Source organism: Rhyacophila brunnea, unplaced genomic scaffold, assembly GCF_057557595.1.
Source record: "Rhyacophila brunnea isolate RB1 unplaced genomic scaffold, BYU_Rbru_1.0 scaffold_2, whole genome shotgun sequence".
Lineage (NCBI taxonomy): Eukaryota > Metazoa > Arthropoda > Insecta > Trichoptera > Rhyacophilidae > Rhyacophila > Rhyacophila brunnea.
Window position 1 is genome coordinate 38,434,319 of NW_028232859.1, and position 23,598 is coordinate 38,457,916.

General features: G+C 33.5%; 2 protein-coding genes across 3 annotated transcripts; one reads left to right on the forward strand and one right to left on the reverse strand.

Annotated features, from left to right (window-relative positions):
* Positions 1-2,363: 2,363 nt before the first annotated feature.
* Acadvl (Acyl-CoA dehydrogenase very long chain) lies at positions 2,364-12,516 on the reverse strand. The gene is made up of 10 exons (XM_085947780.1): positions 12,232-12,516; positions 11,519-11,708; positions 8,454-8,794; positions 7,223-7,364; positions 6,585-6,743; positions 6,241-6,504; positions 5,532-5,700; positions 5,257-5,444; positions 4,869-5,081; positions 2,364-3,550 (listed from the first exon to the last, which is right to left on the reverse strand). The coding sequence occupies exons 1-10, from the start codon at positions 12,300-12,302 to the stop codon at positions 3,413-3,415; spliced, it is 1,875 nt and encodes a 624-aa protein (XP_085803906.1). The 5' UTR covers positions 12,303-12,516; the 3' UTR covers positions 2,364-3,412.
* A 223-nt stretch (positions 12,517-12,739) lies between these two features.
* NKAIN (Sodium/potassium-transporting ATPase subunit beta-1-interacting protein) lies at positions 12,740-21,235 on the forward strand. 2 transcript variants are annotated; one of them, XM_085946538.1, is made up of 6 exons: positions 12,740-13,017; positions 13,324-13,461; positions 17,591-17,758; positions 18,812-18,892; positions 19,562-19,805; positions 19,941-20,695. In XM_085946538.1, the coding sequence occupies exons 1-6, from the start codon at positions 12,967-12,969 to the stop codon at positions 20,555-20,557; spliced, it is 1,299 nt and encodes a 432-aa protein (XP_085802664.1). In that variant the 5' UTR covers positions 12,740-12,966; the 3' UTR covers positions 20,558-20,695. The 2 variants fall into 2 exon arrangements, with proteins under 2 accessions (XP_085802664.1, XP_085802665.1); XM_085946539.1 differs by lacking the exon at positions 17,591-17,758 and having other exon boundaries at positions 12,767-13,017; positions 19,941-21,235.
* Positions 21,236-23,598: the final 2,363 nt, after the last annotated feature.

Genomic DNA, 23,598 nt, shown 5'->3' on the forward strand with positions numbered 1-23,598 from the left:
AGTGTAATGTAACCTAACAGTGTATATTATGTTTAGTTAAAGTTTCTACTTCTTGCCACGTTATGCAGTTGCATCTTTGTGGATTTATTCTTACATATCTTCTAAACGTATGGACATTATATTTTATAAGAAACTTTACAAAAAAAAAGGATTTTTCATCGATATTGCTGATATTTTCATTATTCAGAAAGTTGAATACATTATTGTGTAGTCTATTCTGTATGTAGTCTTACCAATTCTTCTCGTCTGCGTGTCAAAATTGCAAACTGACTGCTTTCAGTCACCATGCCTCTGAACAATCATCATTTGTTTTTTTAATTTGCTTTCGTGATGCGAAACACATTATGTGCAAGGTTTCAGTATATTGTTAAATGAGAAAATACAATACTTAAAGGAGAGCCTATTTAATGTTTAAACAACACTCGAATAAGCAGCGGTGATGACGGTCATGTCAAAATACTGTGTTGTTATGTTATAAATATCACCTGTATTACGGGAATTATCATTTTATATAAATTTATTTACTATAATATTTTAAGAGGCATAAGAAATACTTTTTGCCACAATGATAGTACCCATATAATATATCAACACCCGTGAAGTGTATATAATACATATTACAGCATTTTGTCAAAATGTAATCACAAGATACCAACCAAATAGGTACATAATAAGCAGGTATAAATTTTGCATGAATGTTATAGTTGGAAATTCGAATTCTGTCATTAATTTACAGAAATTTCTCCGAGCACCTATTCCAGAATCAACTTAAGTTCTAATTACACTGACGGATTCTCACACCGATCGTGAAATGTCATTTCGGATCGTTCCCTGGAGCCAGTTACTAATATTTGGTATACTATTAATTAGATATTTTGTAGTTCCTTGGATTAAATGAATACTACCTACCTATTACTAAATGGCGGATAATAAAAATTAATTTCATTAGGATTTTTCTTATCAATCATCAACGCTTAGAATACATTTGGCCAATTGCAGCGATATATGGAAAAAGAGATGATATTGTTGTAAGACTAGTGTTTTAATTTTTTCTGAAACTATTTTGGTATGGCAGACTCAATCGAATCAGGCCTATTCAAAGAGTTAACTCTTATTTCATCTGCATTATGAAAATTCAGTTGCAATGTTCTACGTTTAATTAATGGAAGCAAAAAATGCTAGTCATAAACTTATGTGGATTACCTATATGGTAAGTATATTATAATAATAATTACTCATTTGAATTAATTAAAACCATGTTGTCAATGTTCTAACTTAAGCGTTTTCGGTGTATACATTACTCAAAGTTAAATTTTAAACTTACAGCTTATAATATACCTAAAGTATTTTGAAAAAGCCTACAGAGTATAACATAACTTTACTGTAAATTGATAAAAGTGCTAGGCTAATTCATATTTTGTGATATAGTTGTACTTGAATTTAATGTAATAAAATATTTTAAAAAATATTCAAAAATTTATCTATTTAATCCTTTCCACGCGGACGAAACACCTGTTGTACACTAATTAATTGGCCATTCGATATAATTAGCATGTTATTTAAATGCGGTAATTAAAAAGTAATTAAATGCTCCGTGGTCAACAAGTTAATGCCACATGATACTACTAACATTACTTTTTCGTTGAAGTGTATTAATTGATGTAAATGAGGTTTAATTTTTTGGCTGTGCTCATGGAGACACCATTACAAACGAAAATCGTTCATCGCCCACCTTCCGTTTGGGTTAACCTGTATCATAATTATATAAAACCTCACTGGCTGCATACCATTTAATACCAATGTGCAGACCAATAAATGGCCGAATGACATACAAACTATTGGAAATTAATCATCACATGAACAAATCTAAGAATTTACCTAGAAGCCTATCCTATATGGGTAAATCAATGATTGATACAGAGACAACTTAGGCCGTGCGCAGACAACAACAGCCATAGGTCGTTGTCCCACGTTGTGGATTTTATTTCTCATACTGTATACATATGTCGCATTCGCTGCAGTGAACATCTTCTCATACAAATATCACCAAATGATGTGGTTTTCTTTTTTTTTCGTTTCGACCATGTCCGATCCTAATAAGATCATATAGGCCTCCACAGACTGGAGGTTTGTATTAACAGATTTTTGTTTTTACGAGAAATGGATGTCAGCCACTTGCTCAACCTATTAGGTCAATTCTCTGACTCATACACAAATTGAAAAACAATATACACACTTGCGCTGTACCCACGACACAATAGGCCGACACTTCAGCCGCGGGGCCACTGTGGGTGTTTTGTTGACGTGAATGATGTGGTTAGTTGTATAATATTGGACAAATGTTTCAAGAATAACAAAAAAAATAACTTCAGAATATCTTTATTAGTAAAAAAATATATAAATTTTCAACACGAATACTGTATACACCAAATTAGTTTATTACTTTATTTAAGAAATCACCAAGGCCCACTATAGTCACGCCGTAACACAAAACTGTAAACTTATACGGTAACGCAAGTTATTGCTCATAGTTTGCAGTATGGTAAACTGCGTAGACAATGATTATTGTTGCATATTCAAATAAATGGTAATAATTTTAATAGGTTACCACATTGCATCCGAATCAATCATCATCGGATCAATCAATCAGTAACACTACCATCGTAATTCGCAATTCAGTGCCACACCCTGAATATAGTCGACCTTGAGGAATCACTTTTAACCATCATAATGTATTCAATTATCATTTCAGATGACAATCTCATATTGACGTTTGGACAAAATATGAAAACAACTATTAGATGAACTTAACCCAAGTATGTCTTTTTTACAATGAACCCTCAGTTACTTTCAGACATCTATATTTTATTCAACTCGCTGAAGTAAAATTATAGTGAGAAATAAACAGTACAATGAAATAACTATGATGGATAATATTGAATATGTCTGTATTTTTTTAAAGTAAAAAGACCATAAAACCTATGAAAATATGTGCATTATATGTCTCACCTGGATGCGAGACTAAAAGAATCTCAATTTAAATGATTGTAGTGAAATCCAACATAGTTTGTCTAATGATAAAGCATTGTAAATAAATATCTAGTGTCAATTTTATGCAATGATTAATTTTATCTACCCACATCACGTTACTAATGCAACTATTTAATCGTCGGTAATATCTTTTCCTATATCAAAAAATATAACAAAAACTCATATTTTATAGAATCTTGCAACAAAACATTTAAATTTTAAAAACATTCAATAGATAATGCTGCTAATATCATAAATTAGTTTTTCAGGATGAACAGAGTATTGGATAATAAATACCATAATTATAATATAATTCCTAAGTGTAATGGCTGCAGACAAGAGACTCGAGGTTTTTACCCTCGGCGTAAACTGCGACAATGACTTATATATTGAGTGGATTCATCTGAACAACACCCCCGTTTTCGCAAACATTTTTCGATATCGTCGCAAGTTTTGAATAAATGTCAAGTCGGGATGCAGAGGTTATTTCTTTCAGATTGCTTGTCACTCTATCCGACGCCTGAAATAAAAGATTTACATAATATATAACATTGCCTATTAATTTGAGTGGAATTTTTGCTTTCTAAAGGAGTGATGAGCAATTGCAGGCCGCATGAAGCCTCAGGATGATTTTCAGCCACCCAGCAAATTTTTCTTTTTAATAAAATGGAGATTTTATTGTTTCGCATAATTATGTGAAAAATATATATAAAAAATCTTAATTAGGTCTACCAGTATAAGTTTTCTGCCGAATGAGAGCGGTACATGGTACATTTGGTTCATCATTCAATATTTTTTATGCTGAGATGAGCTTAGTTCCAAATTCAAATAGCGAATGATTTATGTTGATATGGTTAAATGGTCTATAACAACCAGGGTGGTTTTCATGAGAATTTTTAAAATTTGAAAAAAAATCAATTTGGTATGTACTTTTTCTGTTCTTACTATCTTTTTTCAAGGTTTTCTCCTGACCAAAAAATTTAATTTATAGACATATTATACGAGACAGTTCTTAATGAATATATTTATAAAAAAACATGAAATCAATATATTACCACGTTTCTTTTTCGACCATGCCCCATCCTAACAAGATCATATGGGCCTCCACAGGGTGGAGGTTTGTTTTTACGAGAAATGGATGTCAGCCACTTGCTCAATCTATTAGGTCCATACTCTGACTCATACATACACAAATTGAAAAACAATATTATGTGTACTTGCCAGACCCAAGATTTGAACCTGGGACCCACGACGGTATTCGGCCGTTAAGGCGTGCGGCCATCGCGGGTGTACAACCATATTTTTTTTGTAAATTTATTCAAAACCATTTTTTAGCCGAGAGAAATATTTCAAGAGTTCACCTACACAAAACTAATTGGGAATCAAATCACTGGTGTATAGGAACATAAATATACTGTCGGAATGCATTTACATCTCAACACAGTCCTAGTCTAGGTTTTGAGAGAATATATCTAAATATTATTCCCTATGGACCCAATACAGTCTAGTAATAATCGTGAGATTTTTTCAATTCAAGTATATGAGTATGAAATTATTTAATATTATATATTAAATCAAAAATTATTTTAAAAAAATCCTTTGTAAATATCTGAGATACAGTAAAGTTATCTTATCTAAAACACCCACATTGAGGTAAAGTACCTACTAATGTATGAAAAATAATTTATGTATGTATGTTTTAATTTACTTTTTCTATTATCAGCTGATATATTATGTCTATCTACTAAAGAGATTACGTACAAATGTATGCATGCAGCAAATGTGACATAAAGTAGGTCAAACTATATCACCAGATATTCAATAAAGTAATAGTTTACCTCGGAGCACCAGACTTGAGCCATGAGCGTTTCGTGAGAAGCAGTGGGCAAACCGAGTTTAACAGCGCGAGTTGCTCGAGATAAGACGACCGCCATTGTATAATTATCCATAGCGGCTTGCGCCAATCTGTTCAGAATGAATTGCTCCTCCACTATTCCCTTGCCATATTTGATAAGGACAGATTCTATAGCCTGACCGAAATCATCCAAACTCTGAAAATTTATATTTTTGTAATTAACATAACACATGGAGTAAACATTGGTCAAGTGATGAATTTTGTAAACTATATCTAAAACCAACTATACATGATGTTGACTAATTAATGACAAGCAAAGGAATCATATTATTATGCTGATACGCTACTAGCTATATAAAATAAAAGTAAACCTTAGATGCCAGCTGCGCGGACGGTTCGAGAGCTGGCGCTACGAGATGGCTCATGGAAGGTCCGCTGGAAAGACCAGCCGTACGAATTGCTCTTTTTCCCGCTTCAGAGAATATTAAGCCGAGATTAGCGGTCGGGTTTTTGAAGGCCTTTTGCAATTCCCTCAAATGTGCGCCAGCGTATTGGATACCTTCAAAAAAATAATTATATTCTAAAGAATGATACTGTTATATGAAAACCCGATGTGATTGTGGGCATTTTGAAATTTGTAGTTTACCTGTCAGAGCCACAAAGAGTCGGAGAATGTCATTGGTGCCTTCAAAGATTCTGAATATACGTAAATCACGCAATACTCTCTCTAATCCGGTTGACTTCATGAAACCCATTCCACCCAATATCTGAATAGCTTCATCACACACCCACCAAGCGGATTCGCTGGCAAAACACTGCGAATGAAGGAAACAATTATTTTTAATGCACTTGGCGGTGCACAATACAGAATACTCAAAGTAAGGTATTCAAAGTATGTGTTAACATGGGTGCTACAATTTGAGGTGTAAAAAATGTAAATATGGCATAGAACTCTTCTCTTATCGAAATCAGATTCACAATGGTCGATCACCGGTTGATACATTTAACCATGCCAACCTAGAAAACAACAGTCTTTTCAGTAGTGATGATTTGTTACTAGGGAAAAAAATACCAACATAATTATGCAGACGTGTATTATATTTTTTTTGCAGAAATACTAATTAGGACGCTGTGAACGGGAGAGTTTGAAAATCATAATATATTTAGGTTACATTTTACATTGAAGGTAAAAATAGACTATTGTGATATCAAATTATAATGTTAAAAATATTGTATTTCTCATTATGTCTACAGTAGAAACTGTAGTTCATAATAAGACAAATTACTATAGTACATTTATTATTATGAGCTCTTTTGAGTCTGATTGGAATTTTTCTTCTTTCAATAGAAAATACCTTGGATATAGCTGCCTCTAAGTGGTAGTCCTGGCTTCCTGCATCCATGTTGGAACTAATCATATAAGCCACAGATTCAGTGATATAATGCAACATCTGCATACGCGCCAACTTCTCTTGAATCGTTCCATAAGAGTCGATTCGGTAACCGAACTGTGTGCGAGTGGTGGCATGTTCTGTCGCTTTCTTTATGCAAGCGCGCATCGTTCCAGATAGGGCGGCTGCCATGCCGAAACGACCATTATTTAAAATATTCATCGCCACCTAGAAAAAAAAGTTATAAAATAAACGCTCACAGCAAGGACAATATATTATTGTGAAGGCTATTCAACAAAATCACTTACTTTGAAACCATTACCGACACCGCCCAAAACATTCTCAATAGGTATCATGACATCTTCATAATATACCTCCGCTGTGTTTGAGGCTTTGATTCCCATTTTTTTCTCAGGAAGACCACTTGAAACACCTTTGAAGGACCTCTCTACTATGAATGCGGTCACCTGCAATTTAAAAGCAGGGCTTAAAATAAAATTGAATGCTGAACGAATTTTCATAGCAATTTTTTTCGATGCAGTTGAACAGTAATAATAAATATTGATATTAATAGAAAAAATGGATTTTAAGTTTTAATGAATGTTTTCTCTTAATACTTTATTCCTCATAAAATAATCAGAAACACTGTGATAGAAAACATGTTCACACAAAATAACGAAACTCAAGAGTACAAGCTTGATGTGAGATTTTTTATCGTATTGCCACTTAATTTTTTATTTAAATTGTGTCACTATTTACACTGCTGAAAGAAGAAGATTTTATAATCTTGAGTCCCATTTTTTTGAGTTCTCTGGATGATTTCCAATTTGGTAGCCGCTATCAAATTAAAAATTGTAAAGAAAGTAATCACTCTCGAATACATGATGTGGTGCATATCCATTGGCGGTGAGTTTTGAATTCTATATTACTATAAATAAGCCATTACCTTGTCAATTTTCTTGCCATCTTTTTCGAATGGTGTTTGAGCAAATACAGTCATGACTTCGGCAGTTCCTCCGTTGCTAATCCAAATTTTGGATCCATTTAAAATGTAATGTTTTCCATCAGGTGACAGCACTGCACGTGACCTATAAAATGAGTTATGAAAAATAATGTTTATGGGGAATAAATGGTAAGATTTTTTTATTGTTCATTGTTTTCGTTCCCATCATAGATACGACATTTTTGAAACAATTCTTTCAAATTAAAATCAGAGCTAAATACCAAGTTTCATTTACATATGTGTGGATTTACTGCTGGAATATAGGAAGACCCGGTAACTCATATAGGAAGACCCGGTAACTGGAGAAGTGTGGCGAGAGACCGGAGTGAGTGGAGAGCGGTTGTGGAGGAGGCCAAATCCCACCCCGGGATGTAGCGCCGTGGAAGAAGAAGGATTTACTGCTGGTAGTATGTATTGTTGCGACTATAAATATGAAAGTCAAAACAAAGCACCCAACAACAGATGCGTCTCGATGACACTTTAAAAATGGAATTGGCACAACAATCAGTATTTTACAATAAATTATTTCCTAAAATGGTTTAAACAGACACCATGGAAAAAACCTCCGAGTTTCATTAAATTTTTAATTTTGTTGCCAACTGCCATTGGTGTCACTTGTACTTGACCTACCCCAAAAATCACATCAATTACTTTTTATTACAACTTGCAACCAAGGCCATGTTGGCTTTTCTGTTTGAAGCATCTTTTAACTACATATATTTCAATCACTATTTTTAACCAGTAAGTTATATTTATTATAAAACGCTTCCATCGCAATTTTCAATATAATACATATTGTTTTGTATGTAATCCCAGTTTTTATTTGTATTTCAACTCGTATTTCTTAAAATTTTACATTGAACAACAATAATTGTGACCGACTTGCTTGTATGTTATTTTACATTTGACAGTGAATTAATCAATTTTAGTATTTGTTACTGTTTCTTTTGAACAAGGAGCAGTAGAATTGTGAACTGTCAAAATGGTGTCTCTAAAATAAACACTAAATGTACCTATTGAATTAAAAAAATATTTCATTTTTATCAGAACACATTTCTAATGCTGTCTATAATTAAAATTTAATAATAATCTTTGGCTGAGTTATAGACAAATATGTAGGGTGTCATTTGGTTTAATTAATGAAATAACAGATTTTCTTAATATCGATACTAACCTGATAGAACCTGCATCTGATCCGGACGAGGGTTCAGTGAGGCAGAAAGCAGCCATCTGCTTATTAGTGACACGGGGGAGGTATTTTGCTTTTTGTTCGGGAGTTCCAAACAAAAGAATTCCTTTGAAACCTATAGACTGGTGAGCGCCCAGTGTGATTCCCACTCCTAGATCATTCTCGCCAACTATCTCTACCAAACGAGCGTACTGGGTGTTGGATAGGCCTATTCCACCGTAATCGGTGGGCACTTGTAATCCAAACGCTCCCAAATCCCAAAGGCCATTCATTGTAACTTCATCTATGGATTCGTTAGAATCGTTTTTTGCAGCATCATTGACTTCCTAAAACCAACATTGTATTAATAATGTAGTGCGTAATAATACTCTTCAACATTGATTGCTACTTTCCGCCACATAATTAATTAATACTTACTTCATTGACTCATAAACACATCACGTTTTATGTTGAATGGTTCAATGGAAGAATATAATCATATACGTATGTAATTGGTTAAGCGATTTTGGAAATGAAAAAGGTTTTTACATGCCAAATATGTGTACAGAATTATAAATTAATAGTGCACTAACAGTGAGTCTTTGCTATCTGCAGATTTCGATAAAACATATTTTGTAAGGGTGTATATTGTCACAGAAACATAGATACGAGGGTGGGTCAATAATTCCTTAGAAAAAAGCATTAAAACAGTTTTTATTTTTGTATTTTTTTTTATTTCTCAACATAATCTCCTTGGAGAAATAATTCCACGTGCATCCCAAAATACAGTAGCCATAACCTTACCAGCTGATTTTACGGTTTTCGCCTTCTTTGGACATGGTTCGCCTTTCGCAATCCACTGCTTTGACTGTTCTTTCGTCTCGGGAGTATAGTGGTGTATCCATGTTTCATCTACAGTCACAATGCGACGAAAAAATTCATCCGGATTGCGTTTCATGAGCGACAACAGGGCTTTAGAGGCCACCACCCTATTGCGTTTATTGTCGACTGTGAGCAAACGCGGCACCCATCTTGCAGAAATTTTTTTCATGCCCAATTTGTCATGTAAAATAGAAATGACGCTACCTTTTGAGATCCCTGTAACCTCAATTATCTCACTCAACTTTAATCTTCGGTCACTTAACACCATATCGTGGATTTTATTGATCATTTCTGGTGTAGTCACCTCTACAGGACGTCCTGAGCGTGGTTCATCCTTTGTTGATGTACGACCACGTTTAAATTCATTTAACCAGTTATAAATAGTTGCAAGTGAAGGAGCAGATATGCCGTGAACTAAATCCAACTCATTTTTTATTTCCTTTGCTGTTAACCCTTTTATATTAAAATGTTTAATAACAGCTCTAAACTCAATTTTCTCCATTTTTGTAAACAAGCAAATTTTTTTTTAAATGTACGAGAAACACACAACAATTCGACCAATCTGATTGAAACTTCGCAGCATACTGAATCGGTAGTGCCGCTGCATGAAAACAAACCGCTTACAGTACTAGTCGCGTCACCTGTCGGCTTTTCTAAGGACTTATTGACCCACCCTCGTACCTACTTGTAAAATAAAATCAAAAATAATAATAACAGTAAAATCAATAAATTTCAAAGTTTGATGTTTGTTATAAATGAATTTGCAATGTGAAATGACTTGCAAATAATTTAATCATTAGCCTTGCTAATCTTTTTTTTTCAGCTCATCTTTCAATAAATAAAATAAAGGATGGCGAGGTCTTTTATAGATAGCTGTTTTTGAAAAGTGGGTTTCCTACATGAACGTATGTTGAATTTTAAAGACTGCCAATCAAGGCCTGAACAAAAACGATGCATGAGTGCGAGTGAGAAAGTATTCGGCACCCTTACAATCTCTGCGACACGCGCTAGAGTAAGATAAAAGGTCTACATATCTGTGAGCTAGTTTCCAAAAGTATCGCCATCAAATCGGGGCGAAACGCTTCACATAGCGTCGATAACTTGCGAGCTCGAGTTGCTAAAATTGATATTTTTTGTGTTAAACATAAAGTCAATGGTAAATATTTTTAGTTAATTAAGTAGAAAAGATGGTACTGTGTGTTGTCTTAAAATGTGGTAGCCGTACTGATAAGCAAGAAGATGGTATTATGTTTCATAGGTAAGTTGATACATGTTCGTGATTATTTATTTGTATTTTATTATATATTTTAATATCAGTGACCTAGTGTTTCTTTAAAATAACTTAAATTATGGATATCTTTACCTAATGGTTGCATTTTGACCGCTTAAAAATACTTTATAACATAAAAAAATAGAAAATTATATTTTAATTCTGAGCGTCTAGTGCGAGCACTAGCGAAATGGTCTATGGTCTCGAACATTTGTAGACGAACGCGTTCGCTCGCCTACCAAACGCAAGGCACGCGGCTTCATTTAGCAATGCAACGGGTGGCGTCTAGATCTATCTATACCTATAGTCTAAGCTGCCAATTCAATATGTTTGTAAACAAATTTAACTTAATACATAATAATACAAATTCACAATTGTATTACCTACTTATGTAGAGATAAGAACAGGATCAACTTTGTAAACTAAACTATTCAATGTTCACACTTTAAAACACACATACAGAAATGACTATTTTAAGTAGGTGCCTACAAACTCAGAATTTTTTTTCTAAATTGATTTACAAAAGCCAAAGTACAAGATGATTTGTACATTCAAGACGATTGACAAGTTATAGTAACAAATAATAATGATAACAACTAAATATTGTTACACTTAGCTATATTAAGCAATTACTAATGATATTTGAGTGAACATAGGTCAATTCAATTGCTAAATATACCTAACTACAAAATGAAAAATGACTAGTACAATAGTGAAGACAGTAATATGTTATCACAAAATTGGGCTGCATCCAAGATGTGATATATGTAGATATACTACATATATATTAATTTTACTATCATATTAAGTCCAGAAAATTTATGCACATAATGTTTAAAAAAATAAGTACTGGAAACAGGCATTGTGATAATTTAAAATTAAATTAGCAACGGATATTGACTAGTATATATGTACAAACCGCAAAGAATTTCTCAGTTGGATCAATAATAGCTCCCAAAACTTCTCTTTGCTCTTCGTTAAGGACGTCAGGGTAAGGAAATACTTGGGTAGCTTGCAATTCTCCACGGAAAAGATTCATCGTGAATGACATATTTTCTTTTTGAGAGCCATCTTTGGGCTTCGATTCTGCAGCTGCGGTTGCCAAACATCTGGAATTATGTAATTTGAATAATATTCAAAGAATTAAGTACTTACCTGATTTTTTTTTAAAGAGAAGTACTTATACAGTTTTTAAATAGGATTTTCTTCAACGACATTGATAAATTACCACTTCTGCTCTAAGACGGAGAATATTTCTTTGTTAGACAATTGCTTAACCTACTGGATCCATGTGCTGAAGCCAAACCCACATATTGATGCGAAAACAATACATTTGAACCAGTAACTTGTGGAAAAATAAATGAGTGTTGAAGCTTTTGCTCCACATAGGGCGTAAAAAACATAAATTATTACCAAATTTCATGATTCAAAGATAACCTCTTTCAACAACATTGATAATTCAGATGGCATAGTCCAAAATGTAAACAAGTCAAGGATACTGGGTTAGCGAGCGTATCAACAATATTCACATAAAAAGAAAGTAAACACATTTATATGCAAGACCATTCATAATCATGAGCGTTAATAAAACTACGATTAGATTTTGGTGTAAATGTATTATATTTTTCTTACCTTTGGTAAATAGAGATGTTTTTGGGGTTTGCTGCTTTTGAAGCCTGAATAAGTAGACGAGTCGCTCGCATGATTATACTTTCGGCTGACCGTTGTTTAAAAGAATTTCCTAACTAATCTCTCACTATTACACTGTGACGGCGAATGGTGATTAAGTATCTTATCTATGATGGTGATTGCTAGAAGGTCCAATTAAATAACGTTCAATTCAAAAGTCCAAAGGTTGGAAAATATTTTTACAAAAATGTTGGGCAAGATTCAGTGACGTTTCCGAATGTTGAGTGTAGCCAGATTTAAAAAATCGTTTGCCGTTTCCTTTCATTTATTTTTCAACTTTGATTTTCAACTTCGACAATATAATATTAGGTACTTAAGAGTAATTTTATTAATAATTTTAACCACCACAGATATTCATAAGATGTTAGATCAAACAGCATTATTAAACGGTTAAAACGGATCAAAACCTCTATGACTTACCATAACCTTGACAAACCCATCGTCATTCGTCATAGACAATATTCATTCATTTCAAAACACTGTTATTTGATTTTTGTATCATCGCGTTGTCATAAACTTGTTTACTGTAGCCGACTTTTTATATGAATTAGTTCAAAACTTAGACAAACTATTTGTTATTTCAATGGTTTTCAATAATATCAACCAAACAATCTCTCACGTTTTCGAAGATGTTCTAAAACACAACTCATACTATTTAACAGATTTTAATTATCCACCATGGGCTGTAGAAAACGACACTTACTACTGTCATTATGTATTCTACAATTGGTATGAATATTAGATTATATTAATATTAAAATCGTTCTTTATCAATCGTCTAAATATACAAGCATAAAATCTATCTGCAAAATTCAATTTCAGATATAGTTCACCTACTTCAACCTTAATATTTGTTACAAACCATTTCTATTGCTAGATTTATCTCATGGTTTTATAATTGTTATCATTAATTAAGATATCAAATACTTTTATTGTATTAATAGTTAGACAAATTCAATAATACTATAGTTTGGTCGAAGAATTCATTCCGTAAATTTAATGATCCTTACCTACTTATATTTTTACTTTTTTCAGCTGTCGACGTTGGAAAGACAAGTTTTTGACTTTCTTGGATTTATGTGGGCTCCAATTCTTGCCAATTTCTTAAATATTCTCTTTATAATCTTCGGATTTTTTGGGACATTTCAGTATGTTTCAAAATATATATTTTCGGTGAGTTATTTTTTAGTTCGTTTTCTATTATAAATTTCTATGTTATGAGAGGCATGAAATGAGCAATACTCGAGGTGACACTTCATCCCACTGGATGTCAACTTATTAAGACTTTTTACTCGTCTATATTATCTTGTACCCCAAATACTGTTTTATACTCTTGAATTGATTATTATATAAGTATTCCACGTTTATCGGCACCACAACTCATAATGTGTTGCTGTCAACAGGCTCCAGGAAATGTTTCCATACTTTGTGTGCTGCATCTTTTTTCCACTGCCTTAACCCCGAGAAATGCTATTCGTCTTTCTACACAGTCAGACAACCTCAGTTTATATCTCCTGACTTTTTTTTTTGGAAGTAAAATGCATGTATTTGGTTGTCCCGTTTACCATGAATTCCAAAGTCGAGTTAGAATGGCTAGGAATCTGCTGTCTCGTACAAATTAATGAAGCAGGGTTGTAAATTGCAGACAAAAACTGACCAATAGCAATACGATAAACAAATCTAGGGCATCATAGAGGATTTACTTTGCATCATTGATGAACATACCCATATTATAATAGCCAAATAATAAAAGAACACAGTTAGGATTTTATATTTCTATTTGAGAGTTAAAATGGTGCCTTGAATTAGTTCGTATGTCAAAGTAATAATAAGTAATTACTTAATATAATATTAATTTACTGTCAGATTTTGGTAATGGTGTATTAGTCGAAAATAAAATTTTGTACCAAAAAAAATTCTGCAAATTGTAATTAATTTAGGTATTATACGGTTTTATTCAGATCTAAGTAATTAGGTCTGTCCTAATTTTTTGTATAATTAGAAGAATATACCTACCTAATGTTAATTTTATTTTATTTGGAATATGATATTTTATATCGATAAAATTAGTATATTTACAATTAATAATAGTTATAGTTAGGATTGGAAGACCAAAAAAACCAAAATATAGCAAACAATAAATAAATAATTGAGGTATAATAATGATAAATGCCTACATAAAAAGACGGCGATGCCTATTTGGCTATTAATAAAATAAAATACAAAACAATATACAGTAGAACCTCGATTATCCGGAATTTCGACTATCCAGATTGATCAAAATAAAACAAAAAAATTATGATGATTGCATAACTTTTTTTTTGTTCGTTGTTTGGCTTATTTGCTCCAATAACATCTGGTGTAAAATATGAGTCATGCATCCTGTGTAAAAAAAATTAGGTCAGTAGTCTTCCGAATTCAACACGTATTAGACGTTTGTTTCTTGAAAATTATCGGTCACAATTTAAATATTTATTTTTAATATTACCGATATGTCATAAAAAAGAAAACGTGTCGTATCATCATTAAAAGACAAATTGGATATAATCGATCCTTTGAAACCCGGTGACTCAGGATGTTATCTTTCTAATAAAAATGGTGTCGGAACGTCAACTATCTCGGCTATAAAAAAACAAAGTGAAACTATTATGAAGTTTACTAATTGTTTAATGTCAGAAGATGGGATGGAAGCTCAGAGCGGAAAGTTATGAAAAAATCAGAAAATGAAATGGCTTGAGAACCATGAAGATTGTAATCCAGGACACCTTAAGAGTATTTGTGATTTGGCAGCTTCTAATAGGACTTTAAGCAAAAATCGATAACTGATTTTTTTAATAAAAAATAATTTATTATACACAATATGTATGTATAATATGTAAATCTAGACAAATAAAAATTATTCATACTGAATATACTTGTCTTTTCCTGTCAATTATGATTTTTTTTCGATTATCCGGATTTTTCCTTATCCAGACTATCTTCATCCCCAATTAGTCCGGATAATCGAGCTTCTACTGTAGTTAAGTTAGAACTTTTATAAATATAAATTGGCCACAGCAACATGAAGCTGCTAAAATAATATATCAAACATTACGTCGTTGAAATTAGAAAAATGTGTAACTCAGTTTTAATTGAAAATTGACTTTGAATTCCATCTAGTGGCCGTTGTTAATAGATACCGGTAGATACGCGTCTTGCAAATGATGTGATTCCAAAAAAAATGTAGCATTGTTAAATCATAATTAAGCCATAGATTTTTACACGAAACTATGATGATTTTTGCCTCTCCTGTAAAGTAGCGTTTTTGGATTTTTCTAGTTTCAACGGCGATCAAAAAAGTTATCAACTATGTAACATATTATATGAAAATAATATTTTTATTTTTCATAATATAGGTACAAAACTTATATCTACCACATTCTGAAAATAATGATGGGAATGCATTTCTTTCTAACATATTGTGCTTTCTTATTTTTTGAAAATTTGAAAAATTTCTTAAAAAATATGCCAAACAAATTGCCACGTATTGTTTCAGATCAGTTTAGCCGACTTCCATATCATGTCAAAAGCTAAATCAAACATAATATAAGGACATGCTTTCATGTATCTATATGGACAACGGTAGATACGGTGAACAGAAGCCTTATAATTAATCAATAACGAAACATCACTCATATTTTATCTAAATATATAATATAGAATATTATCTATGATTCCATCCGACAGTTAATTAAAGTTGTTAATGCATAAATTAATGATACATACTGACAGAGTGTTTAACGCAACAACTTTACACAAGCGTACGGCCAAAGCTATTTAAAATTACTAGCAGAGCCAGCTGGCGGTCGCCAGTCTGTCTCGTTAGGTCTTGCAGACGGCTTGTCATCCTAATGACATGGTGTTGGATTTTAATATAATTGTGAAGTATACGTAGACGGCGCGGCGCCATAGTTTTTTCCCTTCGGGATGGATTTTCATTCACCTCGGACAGTTTGATATTTCGCTGATTTGTCAGTTTTACGATTTGCAAGTCGTCACTGCCAATATACATTTGGGGTCATATGCGTAGTCTATTCTGGAGTCTGGCCTTCACAATATCGTCTAGGCTGCTAGGCCTGGCAGAACAGCTGGCAATCACCGATTGCTACCACTGACATGTGAATAGAATATATGTGTAGGTATATAAATGTTTCGTTAAATCACGTGCATTTAAATATAATAAATAATTATACATCTCAATCATTCAAATATAAAACAATATAATATGTGAATATGATAAATAGCGATCCAATATAATGTGAATATTAATCTCCCACGGATCCATTTAGATAATAGAAGAAGGTTAGCAGTGTAAAAAATAAATTTAAACATTATTTTGTTTCATTGTCTACAAAAAATAAATTTTGAATTAAAATTTAATCTTAAACAATATAGTTTCCCGGTGCGGGACATTCATTTCGAAACAAATGTTGATAAATAATGAAGCAATGCATATTATATCTGAGAGGAATAGACCGATTCTGATGAGAATAGGGATTTATTGGACCCAAAGGTGTGGAATCAGCTTAAAGAAGCCTTCATCCAGCAGTGGATCGATACAGGTTGATGACGATAATGACAATATAAATGAGTAGGTATATGAAATCACAAATTTTGAAAAGTATAGCTTTTTTATAGATTTTTCATTCTTTGCAATCGCAATTTTGTCTTCAGTAGATTCAAATTTGGCATAAATTATGATTATTGTAATCTATGGAAATTGGTAGCCTCAAATATCTTTAGGTAATTATTCAATAAAAAAAATAGTGTGTGAACAGCCATAAAGAAGTATTTCAAAAAAAATCAAATTTGGAATATTTATTTATCTCAGTGTTTCCCAAACTTTCGACATCTGTGTACCGCTTCTATAATTTTCGTAACACTGAGTAGGATGAGGATGAGAAGGATGAAATTATTTATTTTGAGACGACAGGTCATCATAATAAAATTTGGTTCCCTGGCTGTTAATTTTAATCTGAGATACGGTTCCACATCCAAAAGCATGTTCCTTTTTTTGACAAATGCTGAAAAAGCAGTCTTCACATAGATATGAACTTGGAAAAGGCAAAATGTATTTCAGGACTTTCTCTGTTTAAACTGGATACACATGTTGCATTTACAACCAGAATGATGTTAAAGTACCTACACTATTTCCGTCAAGAATCCGTCTGAAGCTAATTCCCACAATTGCTCTTCTTCCGCATGCGATAAACATTATAGCATGGATATTCTATTAATGTCGTATTAATGCTTATTGCACCAGGCGCAGCCAAAGCCCGGTGCAGCGCGTACCCCCACCAAACTCTTCCCGTACCCCAGGGGGTACGCGTACCACACTTTGGGAAACACTAAATGGAATAATTCGCTATTGGACAATGTGGGGCCTGTGAATTATACCAAGATAATATTTTTCTCACCAGAAAAAAATGAGGTACGGTAATGCGTACATTCGATATTTGAATTAAAATAATCAGTGCTATTTGTCAATAAAGGATTAGAAGGTCCTAAGCGACGAACATGTCATTTTGTTAGATGTCAACAGTAAATATGGCGAACGTATACGGTATGTAAGGAAATATCAGATATAAACGTGACATACCTGTAAAATCATCGGATAATTTTGAAATGTCTCAATTCAATCGGTAGATAATTAGGTAGCGCACAGATTGAAGTGAAGATGTAAAAATATTATTAAAACGTCGTTTAAATGAGCAGTTGGTTTTATAAAATCTCTTAGGATTATGATAGTATTAGATTATTTGAAAATGTGTAAAATTAATGAGATATATTATTTACTGGTGAAATTTTACGCCACCAATACGTTTATTATTCGCGTTGCTATATTTTCTTCACTTTAAAACTGAACAGATAACCATTCCAGCTTTATTCTAAGTATGACAGGAGAACATTTCATGTCAACAGCACAATGAGAAGTGAACAACAAAACGTACGCACATTGAAGTTTTATCAAAATGTTTGCGAAATGCCTTCTGGAGCCTCAATTACATTGAGCTTCTTTACGAGCTGTTTATTGGCGAATTTACAATCTGCCTGTAAAGTCGCCCAGTGTAATCATCGAACAAGCTAATAAGCAGGTTGTAAACACTCTACCGAGAAAAGTTGAAAGCCGGTCAACTTTACACGCCGGCGTGTGGGCCTACTGCGTCTGCGCAGTAGAACGCACTAGCAACCTCCCGGTAAAAAAACGAACTACGTTCTGTCAAAATAGTCGCTGGCTTGTGGTTTCTCAGCGAATGGAAAGTTTTGTGTGTAATCATCAAATCGCAGTAGCTGAATCGCCCGCTTTTAAATTCGCCAACAAACACCTCGTAAAGAAGCTCAATGTAATTGACGCTTTACTATAATTTGAGGCATATTTCCATCCCTAGGTGAAATCAAATATTAATATTATATGTGACCTTTGACCTCTCTGCACCTTACTGTTTATTGTGTAACTAATAACAATTTGATCACTTTTTTTTAGTATGCAGCATGGAACTTTCTTTGGGTAGCATGGAATGCATTCATAATTTGTTATTACTTAAATGTGGGAGTACTCAGTAGGGTAAGACAATACTATTACTTATTAAAGCCATCATTTAAGTGCAATCACGTTTGATAATGTCATCATAAGATAGAATTCAGTAATATGCTCCTAAAATGTTAGATTTCTTTTATCCACAAACAGGATAAGGGAATATTTATTTACATTTGTATTGTAAATATTGCTTTGGCTTATGCAGAATATTATCAAGTTGGAAAACCTTGAAAATGTATAAAATTTCAATGAAATTTCTCTAGAATTTGTAAAAAAAGGTAAATTACTATGCTTGCCCATGGAGTGGAAATAATATTAACTGACTTTTTTACAAGGAATGGTGGGTAGTTATTTCCCCAACGTGTTGGGTCAATGCATTGTAAAAAAATGTATTTTTTGCACCCACAGTGGTCAGGTTGGTAGAGCGGCCGTCTTTGAAGCCATGTGTATTAGGTTTGATCTCGCAGCTGGGCACACAAAACATACTGCGTAAGGTTAATACTGACTTACTATCCTAAGCCTATGCTTTTTTTGACGGCTTGAACCAGTCTGTCATCACTTCATTGTCAAATTGTTATCCTTCTTCAACAACATCGAAGAAAATTACCGGATAATTAATATCTATTTGTCTAATGCAGTATAGTTGCGTATGCTCATTTGGATAAAATGAATAATGACATATATTGTGGCCTGAAGGAAAGCGGTATACTGGCGCTGGGCACGGGGAGCATCAGTTGGTGGGAAGTGAACGGTTGGGGTTGCCAGGCTCACTGGGATACAGACGGCGGGGAGTGGCATCGACCCACCAAGGTGGAAGGCTGCCTGATGCACTTCTCTCACATCGAAGCCGTCCACGCTGCGCTGCAATGCTCGCTGTCCCTCGTGGCCGGTATTCTCGGCTTCTATCATGCCGCCACCTTGTCCAAAGCTGATGATCAATGTGAGTTGACATTTTTTTGTTTACTTGATTGAATTTTCTTAGCTATTTTCTCTTATCTGAGAGTGCTTGTCCTTAAGTTAATTGAGGAGACTTTGCATAAATGACTGATAATTATCGTATCGTTATCCTCGGCAGCTGGAAACAATTCGAAGTCGTCCCTTTACTCGGTGGAATTCTCCCGGCCGGCAGAGCTGCGTGCGGATCCCCCTGCCAAACCGATGACCCCAAGGAGAGTGAAAAGGCGCTCCGTGTCGTCTCGTCACTCCACCCGCCACTCGTCACGGAGGTCGTCCCAGCGGCGGCACGGTGCCCCTCGCGACCCGCAGCCTGCCGCCCTGGCCAACCCCGCCTATCGCCAGTCCAGCCGCCGCTCCCTCGACGACTCCTTCAATGACGACGACCTATATAACGACCGGCCGCCTTCCGTGCGGTCCAGTTACTCCAACTTTCATGCGGCCCGCCCCCTCAGCCTACACACGGACACTGTCCCCTACCCTCCCTACCCAGACCGCGTCGACACATACTCGCAGAGGTCTGCTCCTGGCCCTTCGTTGTCGGCCGAGGCGCTCCCGCAGGTGCCCCACAAGCGCGGTGCCGACCTGCCTGACCCGTCTCGTTTGCCGCTGACTTACCGGCCCCGCCCCGACCGTAACGCCTTCTTAAATGGCGGTCCTCCCGCTTATCACTTGCATCAGGGATCTCAATATATGCCTCCGCCTCCACCACCCCCGGATTCCGAAACGGCCATGTGAATCTTGACGTTGAATCCTCCACCGTATTCTGCGCTCCATGCGCTATGAATGTTTTGATTTGTGATTTTCAAATGTCACTCATGACATTTTTAAAAAATAAAATAAGCATACTGCATTTTTTAATTGATTTCCAGAAACATGGATAAAGTTTTTGTATATATTTTTGTAAATAGTAGAATAAGTATTCCTCAATTTTTTTAATATCAATTTCTCTGTGCAATCTAAGATGAACGCGACTCCTCAATGTAACTCTTCAGGGAACACGATTTGTATTGATCGATTGACGAGTTAGTGTAATATGGTTGAAAGCATGATACTGACATATTCGATTTAATTTCATCAAAATGTTTTATTGTGGAGCTCTCATGTATGTTGAAGACAAGAAATATCTCATGTTGATATTGGGATTATAGTCTAGCTCTTTTATGTTTTTTTGTTCACGAAAGATATAATAAAACTTAATTTAAAATCACCTTAATCGTATTGAAGTAGAATCTTCTCAGCTTCTTTGATATAGTGCATAGTGCCTTTAAAAATAAGATTTTTCTCGTTGATCGATTGTGAACGTTGGTGTAAAATCTTTCGGAACTTATTATCAATGTGATACTAGTGTCCTAGGTGTATTAATAGGTCCAATATTTAGTGACAATATTTCATATTTTAGGCATGAATCTACAGAAAAAATATTTTATTGAATATTGTATAAATAATTTAGAAATAAACTAGAAGTAAGCTGTGCATGCGCACCTGTTCAAACTTTGTTGTTACTGTTATTTTAGAAGTTAACATTAAATGCCCGTTTACATAGGCATGCTTTATTTTACCAATGAAAACATTATAAAAAGAACAGTGAGACTTTCAAACGTAATATAATAATTGGCAGCTTAATACAATCAGCATTAAGACTGCGCTGTACGCGGACACAACCGCAACGTGTTGCATTTTGATCCCGTTTATTTTCCACACTAATTGCACATGAGCTCTATGCGGCGGGGTCAAAACGTAACGACCAAACATTCTATCGGGCGCACAGCATAAAACGTTGTTATGATTGCTATCAGATCTCAGCAGTTGGAGTTACGCAATCCTCCTATTTGAGTTGGTACATTTAGTATAATGTTTATTATAATATATGTATGTATCAACATGAAGTTAACTCGTAAATATTATTTATTGAGTATTTTTTTATTAATTAATATTGAAATTAAATAGAGCCTATGTAATAGGATTATGTGTGCAAAAATAAACTCACTCAAATAAATAGGCAGTAAAAAATAAAATACATTACCATTTTTGCTCCTAACCAGAGTATAATCATGAACCACTCACGGAGTGGAAGTTCTATTAACAGACTATTTATGAGGAATTGTTAGACATTCGCCCAAGCCATTGGGCCCTTGCTCAGGGACATGAAAGAAACGTGATTTCTGCCAGATACGGGATTTGAACCGTACCCTTATAATATAATGTAAAGAAACAATTATTTTGTGGTATATACTAATTTCGAATTGCCTTAAATATACTATAATCTTTCACAACTGAAATGTACACAACTTGAAATAAAACGTCCAATATTTTATCAACAGTTTTATCCAAGGCTCTCAGAATGAAGAGCCGGTTTTTCCGAATAAACGAAATAAATCTGTTGATAATGACTAATTAGTTCTCCTGTGATTCTTGATCTTATTAAAAGTTAGAGATATATTAGAACAAACTTAATCAGCATATAATTTTATTATGTAATACCTTTCCTGATTTACTTCTTGACACTAATTAATAAGGATAGCGTTAAATTAACTTTAATACATTGTTGTTGTTTCATATTGTTAATGCTGTTTAATGCATAATGTTGATAAATGTCCATTAGTAGTAATAAATATTTGCCTTGTGTACTTACATAGTTTGTTGAACTTGTAATATAAGACTACTTTGACAATACAATAATTAATTCAACATAGATTTCACTATGTTTATTAAATCTTAATTTACATGCCTACATATCATAATATACATCTATGCATCATATACACATCATACATTCAGTTGTAGTATTATAATGTATGAGAATGAAATAGTGACAAAATCATTTTTGATTAGTTAACTGATCCGTCCAATTTCAGTATTTCTATTACAATAATATAAATAGCTTTAATTTTTCATCTATGAATCCAATTTTTTAATACTAGTGATGATTATTAAACGCATTCATTGTTTATGGTCTTATAAAATGATATAAAAAAAATGATTAGTCTCTAGAATTTGAGTTATCGTTTTAGATTTAAAGCTGACTTACCTAAATTGTATTCAACCTAACCTAATCTATGTCTTTTTATCACGAATTAGAGATGTGTTTGTAATTTATTATATTTTCCCGTTTGTTTACTCTGTAGGTAGTGTATAAAATTCGTCTTTGTTACCATTTGCTTAATTCACTACTGTATTCATGTACTGTTTATAGAATATGTACAATACTTTTTATTAATTTAGTATAGTTTGAAATAGTTTATATAATATTATATTGTACTCCTACATTTCAATCTCCGTCTGAAGTTTTACAAATATCTGTATTATCCTATCCAATCCAATGCCTACTTGAAAAATTGTATTTCATCTATTTTTATATATATTTCTATATAAATTCACCACGGTGAAAATCAAATTATCAATACATAACATGATATCGTGTTTTGAATTATTAACTGCCAATGGCTTCTGACTCCAAATACCAATTTTAATAACTGACCAAACTGTACAAATCATCAATTTTTATTTAATTATGTATAAATATTTACATATAACTACCTAAGTACTTAAAAATAAACTCCAATTCAATGTCTATGATTTTGTATTATTTTTTCACTTTCCTCAAGCTACTTTATTTCTGACAGACATCAGTATGGTATACATACTCATTTTGGCATGTAGAGTCCATTTGAAAAGATTTTTTTTTTTTAATTTATGTCCTCGTATTGCTAGGTATTTTGTGTACCCATAAAAAAAAATATTAGATTGGGTCAAACTACCCTTCTAAATTTATCATT